The sequence below is a fragment of the Folsomia candida genome, unplaced genomic scaffold (genome assembly GCF_002217175.1).
Source record: "Folsomia candida strain VU population unplaced genomic scaffold, ASM221717v1 Fcan01_Sc017, whole genome shotgun sequence".
NCBI classification, from domain to species: domain Eukaryota; kingdom Metazoa; phylum Arthropoda; class Collembola; order Entomobryomorpha; family Isotomidae; genus Folsomia; species Folsomia candida.
Genome location: NW_019091209.1, coordinates 194,194 through 206,943, shown reverse-complemented (window position 1 = coordinate 206,943; position 12,750 = coordinate 194,194). Strand labels below are relative to the sequence as shown.

The window sequence follows — 12,750 nt, the reverse complement described above, 5'->3', positions numbered from 1 at the left end:
AAAATTGCACAGTAAAATATATCGAAAAATTGGACAGTAAAATATATCGAAAAATTGGCCGATGTAATATTTTGGAAGAAGAAAATGGACAGAAAAATATACTGGAAAATTTGACGATCAAATAATTTTAACAAAGAGAGAAAGTCCAGCCGAGAAGAAATCATGTTGAACTGGTGCTCACGTAAAATATAAAAAAAACTGGTACTTATCGAAAAATCGAAAAATATATAGACAAATTAGACAAAATAAAACTTTAAAAAACACCTACAAGAAATTATTCTCTTTTGTAGGAATAATTTCCTTCACGAGCGGAAGAAAGGTACCCCACCTAGTGGACAATCTCTATAATTAAGTCTAGAGCAAAGTATGCCCCGCTAGGTGGCGCTTATCCATTTCTCGCACTGCAGAAAATGTGAAAAACCTGCCCGAAATCAAGCACTACTTTCTCTCTCCAGCTCGTCCAAATCGTCAAGAAAGAGAAAGCAACCTAGAACTCATATCGAGCTGATGATCTCGCTCATTTCTTGCACTGCACGAAATATTCAAAATGCATCTAACCAAACCCCACTTTCACTCTCCAGCTCGTCCAATTCAGTCCAAACAAACCCGAAGAAAGAGCCCATCCGAGAGAAGAACTCATGTTGAGCTGTGGAGAAAAAGAGAGAAGAAAAAAAATTGGTCCATGGAAGCGTTTCGACCTCCTCCGTCCTCCTGATCCTCTTGTCTTCTCCTTTCTTCAAAGTTGTCCAAGCGGGTGAAAACATTTCAACGGACAAAACTCTACTCAAATCTCGACTTTTCCTCTTAATGAGAAAGTCAAATCTATCTTCGGACAACTTTTCTCCACACGAAAAAAGAAACTACGGCTTAACCAAAGTCGGTCAAATTATAAAAATTTCCTGAAAACTTTCCCTAATCCATTTCAGCTCTTCGCTACTCACTCACTCACTTACTTTCACTCGAATGAAAATGAAAATGCGATGAGAAAATGAACAATCTTAATCCCGCTTAATTTCCGGGTGGACTAATTGTATCTGGATTTTTTTTTGTGGCCGCGGAGACGGGTTACATAATTTAATGGCGGGTAGTTTATAGAGCGTAGCGTAGTGGGTAGATTTGTGGTGATAATCTTGGAATTCGCCTCCATGTTTTACCAAGGGGGTAAAAATCTTTGTGGAAATGAGCTATTTTTGAGATTAAGGTTTAGATTTCCGGGGGGTGTTAGAGCCACAAAACGAGGAGAATCTACGTACAAAAGTCATGCGGAAGTACACGTTTGGTGAAGATTGTAACTTTTTATAGCTGTAAAAATACATGGTTTTCACGATTTTTTAAAAACAAATGCGGCATTTTGTTGTTGTAATAGCCTTGGAATTACAAATTATGGGCACAAAATACAAAATAAAAAATACAAAACTACAAAATACAAATCCTCCGAAATATGTCAAAAATTTGGTAAGAGTTTGAAAGCTTACTGAATTTACGATGTTACCAAGGCATGCGTGAATTGTGTCGTTATTAACCGTAAATATGGCATAAAAAGCGGGTAAAACCCATCCGTTTTTTGCGTAACCTTGTCCCGCTTAAATATTTATTTACTCACTAATGACTCTTCTCTCGGACAGGGACATCAAGCCGGATAATATCCTCCTCGATGAGCAAGGCCACTCGCACATTGCCGACTTTAACGTCGCCACGAAGCTCGAGGAAGGCAAGAAGTTCGCCACGGCACAAAGTGGGACGAAACCGTACATGGGTAAGTTCCAGATTAAGAGGGAAATGATAATGTGATCGCGAGGATCAGTGGCGGCGGAAGAGGGGGGACAGGGGGACATTGTCCCACCAGAAATTCAGAAAAATCCTGTGTATAAGTCCCTCCTCGATCCTATCTTACAATGATAATGTCCCCAGACCTTCTGCCGCCACTGGCGAATATTGCTTCGCTAGATTAAGAGGGAAATGATAATGTGATCCTGCCCGGATTAGTGGGAAGGAGATAATGGATTAGTGCTGGATTAAGCCTTAGTTTTTTAATCAATTTCTTAAATATTCATTTAACTTAATTTAATTATGTATGTAGCTCCCGAGATCTTTGCATGTTCCGTGGACGAAACGCCGGGATACGACTTTGCAGGTATTACGATTATTATTATTAACTGTGTGAACGCATCTTACTTATTAGATAGTGAATTTGAGTGAGAAATACCCCAATTCGGGGATTATTTCTTTGCGTAGATCTTTTAAAATAGAAAACGTGTCAAAAAACACGTCAAAAAACACGAGTTAAAGTTTATAATTCGGGGAATATTTTTTTTGGCGTGGATCTTCTAAAGTAAAAACACGTGTCAAAAAGCACGTGTCAATGTTTAGGTTAGTTCAATGACACATTTTTAATGCATGTCAGAAATTCTTAAATTCGGCATTTGTAAAAAATTCTAAAATAAACTTTTAGGGAAAATATTCTAATTTTTTTTTTTGAAATTGCCAGCTTAATTTGTTTAGTAATTAGCTAATTATTAATCCTATTAGTCAAGTGGTGATTGATTATCACAAAACGCGTGTTCCGTTCCAGGATAAATTTACAATATTCAAAAAACACTAGAAATATCTAAATAAGTCAAAAATTCTTATGTAAATTCCAAAATTTTGTAGAGAAGATACTTTAATAATCGTTCTTTCCCTGCAACCACGTCGGGACCAATACGCCCTTAAGTTTTCTATGAGAAATTTGCAATATGCGACAAAATCCCTAAATTTTGTACAGAAAATTCTTTAATAATCTTCATTTCTCTTCGATCTCAAAATTTCTTATGCAAATTTGAAAAATTTGCAAAAATACGACAAAAAAATCTGAATTTTGATACAGAAAATATTTAACTAATTACAATTATTATACTTGCAGTGGACTGGTGGTCATTGGGGATTGTGGCGTACGAGTTGGCAGCAGGGCGCCGACCGTACGAGATCCATTCGCACTACTCGAACAAAGATATTCGTCTCGTGCACCTCACAGCCACGCCCAAATGGCCTTCCGCATGGCCCCCAGAGTTTACCCAGTTGGTCAAAGAGGTACTTTTTCATCGCCTCCTCCTCCTCCCTACTTTCACCAGGGGTTCGCTTTCACCACATTTCCTTCACTGCAAGAAACTGCAAGAAATGTGCGCCATCTAGTCACGCGCCGTATGAACTATTTACAGCGGCGAGAAGAAGTTTCTTGCGTCTTGCATTTCTCCCAGGTCAAAATATTCATCTGCAAGAAACCACCTATTTCTTGCACGTGGTTACTTTCACCTAGTATTTTGTTTCTCGCGGGTTTACTAGATTTCTTGCACTGGGAAGAAAGCAACGCAAGAAACGTGAAGTGCAAGAAATTGCAATATAATTCCAGAAATTGGGAGAAAGTGCAAGAAATATGCGCCATTTAGCCACCCGCCATATGAACTATTTGTAGCGTCGGGGAACTAATTTCTCCCACCTTGCATTTCTCCCAGGACAAAATATTCCCCTGCAAGAACCCACTTTCTCCCAAGGGGTTCCTTCCTTTCACCCGAAACACTGCTCCTTTCCTTTCATCGAAATTTCGCAGTGACAGAATTTCACTCACTTTCTCCTCTTTTCGCTTTCTTTGCAGCTGCTGGAGGTTGATGCCTTAGAAAGAGTGCGCTGTTTACAAAGTCTTCAAAATCAACCCATCATGCGAGACGTTTGCTTTGATGCTGTCCTGGAAATGAAAACCAATCCGGTCTTCGTACCACCGGTGAGTCAGCCAGAGTGGTTTCTGCTATTATAGCCTCCCACCAATTTACAAATCCTACCCACGGGCCCAGGAACACGTGGCGGGGACAATTTACAAAAAATTTGTCCTCATAATACGATGAGACTTTGACGAGACCACGATAATTATGTAGCCTTACGTAAATAATTAAGCACGTGTTTCATGATTTTTCATAATTTCGAAATTATGATGGAATCCGTAACCGAAAATTTGCATGTTTATCCCTCACAACAAAATTTTCACGATAAAAATGCACATTTTCTCTCACGTGCACCATTACGTATGGTCGAGGCGTTATAATTAAGTACATTTTTGCATCAGTAATGCATTTTAAAATGTGCTTAATTTTAATTCCCCGACCATAGAACTTTGTTTAAATTGAGCATGATGAAAAATCCGGAAACACGTGTTTAATTATTTATGTTAGGCTACATAATTATCGTGGTTTCGTCAAAATCAGTTCTTAGAAAAATTATGGTTGTCATGCTAAAGTTTTTAGGTTGTGATGAAATTGAGATTTTTTGTATGGATTCAACAGCAAAGACAGCGGAACATAGAGTGGGGACGAATTTTTGAGTCTCAAGTTTCCCTTTTTCCATATATTCACATCGCGATTTTGAAACGTACCCACCTACGTGCGTTTTTATAAAATGAAGATTTTATTGCATGTAAAAATCCATAATTTTTAGGTTTACAACGTTACGAGTGTAGAATTTTGATTTCTTTCCTTCATTAAAATTGATAAAAAATAAATATAAAATAGACGAAAAATAATAAGTAGAAATTAAATATTTTCTCATGGAAGAAAAAAATCGAAATTCTAGTCTTCTAACTTTGTAAATTTAAAATTGGTCGATTTTTTGATGCAATAACATCTTCATTTTTTAAATAAAAAACGCATGGCGATGAACACGTTTCAAAATCGCCATTTGCAAAAAGTAAAAGTTGAGTCACAAAATTTCAAACTCAAAAACCCGCATGTACTGGATCCTTAAACCCTGTCGTCCCCCAACCTCTGTTCCGCCGTCGCTGCGGTTGAAACCATACAGAAAATCTCAATTTCATCACAACCTGAAAACTCTATGTAGAATGATAGATATATTTTTTCTGAGGAAAATAAACCTGAAAAACAAGGTGATTAACTAAATTCAACGTCAAAGTCAGAAGAATTTTTTTTCCAAATGATATCTTTTCCCCGTAAAAATAATAAGCCAGACAGGCAAAGAGAGAAAGCTTTATGTAGTTCGTATCGAAAATAATGACACGAACATTGATTTGTCAAAGACTTTGGCATCATCATCATAATCATCATTTCTGCCTGGATGGCTGATTTTGCTTAGTTGAGCTTTCCCCTTAAGGTGCCATTGGATGAGGATTTTTGATGTTATATCTTGTTAGTGTCCATGTAATTTTGAAAATTCGTACAATTTACAAATTTTTTATAAGCTGCAAAATTAGGGCAAGAATTCCGTCAGTTTTAAGGAACTTAAAGTGCCATTGGATGACGATTTGATATTTTGCATAGATTTTAAATCTCACTCCACCCCAATTCAATTTCTTACAGGCTAAAATGACATGAATTTATGAGCGTTAATATGCTTTAACTCTTCATATTTTAATGTTTTTGGTATTACAAAACTATCAAGCAAAAAGTTAAAAAAAAATTGCCAACTCATATGGCATTTAAAAAAATAAATTTCCTTAAAAAATAATTCACAATTTAAAAAAATAGGTAGTACCTAAAATTTACTTTACATTAAAGTACAAAAAGTTAAAAAATACATTTATCTTTAAAGTCATGAAATTCATGCAGTTTTAAAAATTTGAATTTAAATTGACACTCCAACAAATCCCTCATCCAATAGCACCTTAAGCGAAAAAAAGTCCCTTCCCTGCTTTCAAAGGCCATCTACTTTGAGAGTAGAAATGACATTGAAATATTGGAAATGATGAAATGTGACCAACTTTCTCTTCCTACTTTCTCCCTCCCTCGAGTTATTTCATCCCAGACTAAACTACTCCTTGATTAGGGTACACGAGGCGGAGAGTTCTTTTATGTAAACACACAATGTTTGATTGATTTCTTGCAGAAGGGGCACTTAAACTGTGATCCAACGTTCGAATTGGAAGGTATGTAACATATATATATATTTCCCTTTATTTATTTCCCCCGATTTTCTTCTATCCATCAGTCTCACTCGCCAAACATATTTTTCCTGGAGGAATGATTCCCCGAGCAACATGAGTTACATGGTTAAAACGACGGTTTGTCTGTGTTTCATAATTTTGAGGAATTATTCCAACTTTTTTCGAAAACCATTCCCGATAAGTGTTCATAATCTGATAACATTTTTGTTGTATAATTAAATCCTTTTCTTCAGAAGAAATGCATATAAAAAAGGGTGTAATTTTAATACACAAACCATAAAGTTACAGGTTTGTCCACCTTTCTTCGAATTTGTAGCGGATATCCAGTTATTTACAAGCAAAATTATGCCCCGAAAAATTTGGACGAGACACGCAAACGTGTAAAAATTTAATCTTTTTTTGCATAAATTTAGTCCAAATTTACTCAGAAATACTTTCTGTAGAGCTAATTTTACAGAAAACAATGCATAATTATGCACATATATACCGTTCTGAATAATAAAAACCTATCCAAATATTCTGCAGGACTATGCAAAAAAGCTTGCAAAATACAATATCCATCCTACTTTTACTGCAGAATTCGACACTATGACTTCTACTCGGGTATACTTTCACCACTTTCTTTCTGTCCACGTGCTTATCGGGTCATGTTGATACCGTCCGTCCGTCAGCGAGCTATCTATTGATTCGCAGGCTTCAATTGTGACCAGAGAACAAGCCGTTATTTCCACACGTTTGGCAGGTGCATGCAAGGAGAGAATAACTTTATTGCTTTCACCCATATGTTCTCCACTTTGCTGCAAATTGAGGCAATCTATCTTCACAGACGTTAAGTCTACCGTTCATGCAATTGTGCTCATTTACAAGGCCTCCGCTGAGATGTGTCCAGTCTGAATCAGGCGAAAAAGGACGGTTCGAAACTCGAAGGTTTTTTGCGATTTTTAGAAACCAGTTTAGACGGCATAATTAATTTGTAGCTTATAATATTCCACAAGGAATTATACACAGGGTACGGATATGCATTTACGAAAACCACCTATAATTTTCGAAAAAAACACAAAAATTGAAAAATATGTTGGCTACAAACTGAGGCAATCTATTCATATCCGCACAGGGTACGGATATGAATTTAGGAAAAAAATAAAATTTACAAATATTTATGCATGCCCCATAAAAAAATTCACGCAAAAATTTCAGACTTTATCTTAAATTCCATCAAACCCGTGATATCTCCCTTTTAACAAAAATCTTTCAAAATTCTACTCCAAAATATTTTTTTTAACAATTTTTGTCCTGTGGTGTTACTCGTTTAAAAAATGTTTTGGGACAAACTTCAAATTTTTGATAGGTGTCTTTCTTTCCAAAAAAACCACGTGTTTTGCGGAAAAATTCACCCAAAAAACACGCCACCCTGGTCTCACAGCTTGATTATGTACTTTCTTCTTACTAGGAATTCACGCGTGGTGGTGGTGGTGGTTTGAGGAGGAAAGAGAGCAGATTTTTTTTTCTCGAGGGGAAAAAGATTAATGATCGATTCGAATTATTCAATGCCCCATTACATTAATTCTGATTAGGTGAATTACTCCACTGCCGGATCAAAAGTAGTCACATGTCAATTTTTCATCAGTTTCCTACAGCTCTCATTATTTACCTGCCTACCTACCTCCCTTTGTAAGGCGTAGTTGATCGATCCCGATTTTCCCATCGGGTCAAATTCCTCTCCTTATTCTTTATTCTTTAAGAAAGAAAATGTGTATGGGGGAGAGGGGGCGGTGGGTATAATCTCTTCTCAGAAATATAGGGCGTACGACAAGGTAACCTTCGTAAAGAAATTTGGCGTATCGTAAAATAGCATCATTTCACCTAATAATTTTTGGCCGCAAATTTATCCCGGAAGTATTGCATATGTATGAGTCATAAACATTTGTCCTTCTTTTGTTTAACGGAAAATGGGGGTACAATCTTCCCAGAAATATTCGGCGAAGTCATTGCATCATTCATAAAACATTGGCATATCTTAAAATTGCATCATTTTCATCATTTCACTTACAACTTTCGGTGGGATTTTTGGTCACAAATTTACCCACGAAACATATCGCAAAAGTCATCTGTTAACCTCTTGGCTACCAAATTATGTATAATTGTGTCCCGATTTTTATCAGGTGCCTATCTACCCCGCTACTTTTCGAAATGTTACATTGCCATTACATAGCCAATACCAATACATATTACATAGCCGATACCAATTACACTCGAGATCGTTTTGGTTTTCCTAGCATTATTTTCGTATTATTTTGAAAAATATACGTAAAATTTAATGTTTCCTTAATTTATAAATTTATAGAAATGATCGTGGAAAGTCGACCATTGCACAAGAAGAAGAAACGTCTGGCTAAACAGCGCTCGTTGCGAGAAATTCAGAGCTCCCCGTCTTGTGAGCAAGTAAGTTCTAAACTAATTTATTATGCAAGTAAATAATTAATGCGTGCCACTTTTAGGTTAAATAAATACATTACAAATCGCTTTATTATACCTAAAATTGTGAAATGTGCGGAAAGAATTAACCGCGTAATTCAGGAACTTGCAATTATCTAAGGTCTTAAAGCACGTGTAACTCAAGGAATAAAAATTATGCCTACAAAATAAGAATTAAATGTCTGAAAATAAATTAGGTCCCATTTCTTAACAAAATTACTAATTTTTTTCAAAATTTTAAAATTTATGCAATTGTCAATTTTTTGCAGTCAAGTTTGGCATCCTTTCAGACTCCAAGCTTAAAGACCCCGCTTAGATAAATGCAACTTTTCATACTGTAATGTAAAATTAATTTTTGATACTACAAAACTTTCAATTTGAAAAAAAAATTCTAAGTAATTTGCCATTTGTTAACAATAAATTTCCTCCAAAATAAATCCGCAAATTTCAAAATCTTAAAGTTTAAACATATAGATTTTATTAATTTTAAAGGGAAATTGTAAAAAAAATGACAAATAAATAAACTACTTTTCCAACTTCAAGGCTTGAGTACCGAAAAATGAACTGTACATTAAAGTATGAAAAGTTGAATTTATTACAAAACTCGTGAAATGGACGCCATTTTAGAAATTCGGATTTAAAGATTAAAGATCTATATGCCACATCATCAATTACACCACCTTAATTCCAGCGATAAGATGAGAAATAGCCGTAATTCTCAACTTGCCCCACAATTCCCCCAATCCTGAAGCATATACTTTCTCCGAGTGAGAAGAAACGTGAGACGGGCAACTTTCCCTTTTTCCCCATCACCACTTTCGCTCCTTCTCGCGGAGAAAGCAGTATCCAAAATCAATATCCCGAGAAAGTTAGTCCTTAAATCCTGAGAAATCTGGGAGATGGCGGTGGCGAGGGAATTTCCAACTTTCTCTCTCCCCGGCCCCTGATCTCGGTTTATTCGTTCCCCATTTCTCCACATCTTCTTCCTACATGCACTTTCTCTCGCAGCCAACCTGCTCTTCAGGCTTATTCACGTCAACGACTCAGCTCGCCACTGAAAATCACTAGTACTTAACTCGTAAAATCCGCGCGTTTGATACCGTAATTTTACAAAATAAGGAGACTTGTTCTGAACAAGTTTACAAAAATTTGTTTGTTAACCTCAGACTTCAAATTTGTTTGGAAATTTCTTCAATAAATCTGCCAATTTTTTATATATAATTTCGCAAATTTGCCCATACTACAGCAAAACTCTAATTTAAACCGCAATTTCCAGGATTTCTCACATTTTGCGAAAGACTTGCCTACAACTACGTCTAAAATATTACACTCTTATACTTTGCAAGATATCCACTTCCTCCAAAAATTTGCCAATTTATAATTTCGCAAATATTCAAATTCTAATCTATACCCCTAATTTGCAGGAATTCACACTTGACCCTCTCGCCGAAGAGTTTACCACGTTCAACCGCCAACGTCAACTGGACCGGATGGAGCGCGAGAGGAAAGAGCAGGAATGGGAGAGCGAGCTCTTGACCGCGATGGAGGCGTCGGGTTCCGCCTCGCTCGCCGCCTCCACGTCCACGTCCACCTCAACCCCCAAGCTTTCCGAGGATCCTGCTGACCACGGAGATGACGATGCCGATGGTCCCGGTCCTGGCCCCTCCTCCTCCATGGCGAACCACCCCCGCAGCAGCGCCGACTCGAAGAAGTCCGCCTGGGCGAAGAGGCGCTCCATCACGATGCCCGAAGGCGACAAAGTTTGGCGCGTGTCGAAACAGAATAAACAATAAATTCGTGACCGGAAATCGTCACACTTCGACCAACAATCACCTCGTTACAGAAGGGTGCATGCATGCATATTGTTAAACTAAGGGTAAAAAGTTAGGGTGAATAGAGATCCGGTTGAATTTTTTGTATTGCTTATTATAACATGGATCCGATCCGATCCGTAAATAGGATCGGATAGAATCCTTGTTATAGTAAACGAACGGATAACTCGGTCGAATCGAATCTTTGTTATAGCAAACGATCGGGTAATCCGATCGGATCGGATCCTTGTTACAGTATCCGGCCGGATAATCCGGTCGGATCGGATCCATGTTATAGCAAACAGCCGGATAATCCGGTCGGATCGGATCCATGTTATAGCAAACGGCCGGATAATCCGGTCGGATCGGATTATACCGGATTACCATATTTGTAAAAACGAGTACCCTAATTCCACCCACATCACAAAACACCCCTTTAATGATTTGGAATACTTTAGTGTTTACAAAAATGTTGTGGAAAAAATTGAAATTTTTGAAAAACCACCAAAATTTTCACCGACAATTTCAAACCAGAAAGTTTTGATAATAAATATTTAGTTTGTGGCACATGATTTTGCCTCATGCAAATACGCAGTTCGAATATGATGTAAAAAATGAAAAATTCTAATTTTCAGATTTATTCAATATTTGTAACATACAATTGACGACAATTATTTTTGTCACCAAATTATACGCCTGGTTACTCACTTAAGATAAGCCCAGGAATTGAGGATAAAGTACGTATGCAATGATAATCATGAGCTAATTAGTTTCATTTTAATGGAAGAAAAATATCATTTTTTGCTCCGTTCTACTCTTCATAAAAAATATTGAAATAAGACCAGAGAGCGGATATGTATTTATTTTCAACGTTTTCATTTTTTGTTATCTCACGATCAAACTTTATGGATGTGTTCCCTACCTCGTCTAGATAAAAATATTCCAGCTATTATTTTATGTTTCCACGATTTTTCGTAAATACATAGCCGCCCTCTGAATAAAACACATGTCAAGGATGTATACTATTGCAAAAACAAGCACCAGGGTTAATGCGGTCAGAACGTGACCAGCTATTACATAGTTCTTACTAGGGATCATACCTAGGTGTCAGGCGAGGTAAGGGTTGCCAAAATTTGCAAAATTTCTACAAATTTAACATCAAATTTAAAATTTAAATTTAAATTCCGCAAATTTTCTAAATTTCTGGGGAAATTCCTTCAAATTTCGTCAGAAATTGGGCACATTTTCCTACCAAAATCAACCCTTCGCACCTCATTTGACACCTCGATAGTATCCCTAGTGAGCCAAAATCTATATCTACAGTATTTATATTTAGCTGTAATAATCAATCAGTAAAATATTTAACTAATTAATTAACTAAATCGTTAAATAAATTGATCCAAAAACAAGGTTTCATTCTTGTAAATAAAACTAACTAATGTAAACTCTGTATTATCCGTAAGTCTGTATGTCATACCCTTAAAATAAATGTACCAAATCTTTCCAAAATTGTGATAGCTGTCAGATCCCCTCATTCCCTGCAAAAAAAACAAATGTGTCTACCAAAATTGAAAAATTATGGGTAAAAATATGAAAAAATATTGAAATTATTTGTACATATAAAATGTAAGTTTTAAAAACGGAATAAAATCGGTAAGCAATTATATCAAAATTTGGCAAGCCTTTTAAAATTTTTATTACAAAATTAAAAACATATGTAAGGCATGCCCCTAAAATAAAAGGGCACATTTTAAAAATTATGGAAATTATTTGTACATCTAGAACGCTATTTAGACAACGGAATAAAAACGGTTAGCAATTATTTCAAAATTTAGCAAGGATTTCAAAAGTTTAATCAAAAAATTAAATGGCAGATTTTTTTAAAATAAAAAATAGAGGACACATCTAAAATAAAACCGGAAATTTTAAAAACATCCATGGAAATTATTTGTACGTCTAAAATATAAGTTTTAAAAACGGAGTAAAAATGGTAAGAAATTATTTAACAATTTAGCAAACATTTTAAAATTGTTACTACAAAATTAAATGTCAAATCCTTCAAAAATCAAAATATAGATCATCTCTCCAAGAAAAGCAAAAATGTTAATACATTCTCATAATTATAATCCGAAAATAAATTGAAGCATCTTCAATTATATCAAAATTAGGGAAACTTTTTTATAAATTAATTTCAAATTTGAGAAACATGTTAAAATTTTTATTAGAATATTAAATATGAAATTTGTATTAAAATATTAAATTTAAAATTACAAAAAATATATATGGAGTACACATCTCAAATAAAACACAAACTTGAATACTTCCTCATAACAAAATTTCCCTAAATAAATTGGAGCATCATAAATTTTAACTTCTTTTTACTCCCACTCGGTAACAGGTCAAAGGTCAACCGGATGGTAATAAAAACGACTTTCTCACTCGGACTCCGGCACCACTAGAACTTGATAAATTCTGCCTATAAATAGTTTCCAAGAGTGGCAAAATTGCCGTATCAGCGTCAAATTTGATTGATCACTCGGC

General features: G+C 35.7%; 1 protein-coding gene across 1 annotated transcript in view; it reads left to right on the top strand.

Moving 5' to 3' along the window:
* Positions 1 to 10,710, top strand: part of LOC110856903 (serine/threonine-protein kinase 32A) — a 66,356-nt gene extending 55,646 nt beyond the window's left edge. The window contains exons 7-13 of the mRNA XM_022105492.2: positions 1,626 to 1,756; positions 2,081 to 2,134; positions 2,903 to 3,069; positions 3,632 to 3,757; positions 5,866 to 5,905; positions 8,268 to 8,365; positions 9,823 to 10,710. Of these exons, the coding sequence (XP_021961184.1) occupies positions 1,626 to 1,756; positions 2,081 to 2,134; positions 2,903 to 3,069; positions 3,632 to 3,757; positions 5,866 to 5,905; positions 8,268 to 8,365; positions 9,823 to 10,191 (985 nt within the window). The 3' untranslated portion in view covers positions 10,192 to 10,710. The remainder of the gene's footprint in view (positions 1 to 1,625; positions 1,757 to 2,080; positions 2,135 to 2,902; positions 3,070 to 3,631; positions 3,758 to 5,865; positions 5,906 to 8,267; positions 8,366 to 9,822) is intronic.
* The last annotated feature ends 2,040 nt before the right edge of the window (positions 10,711 to 12,750 follow it).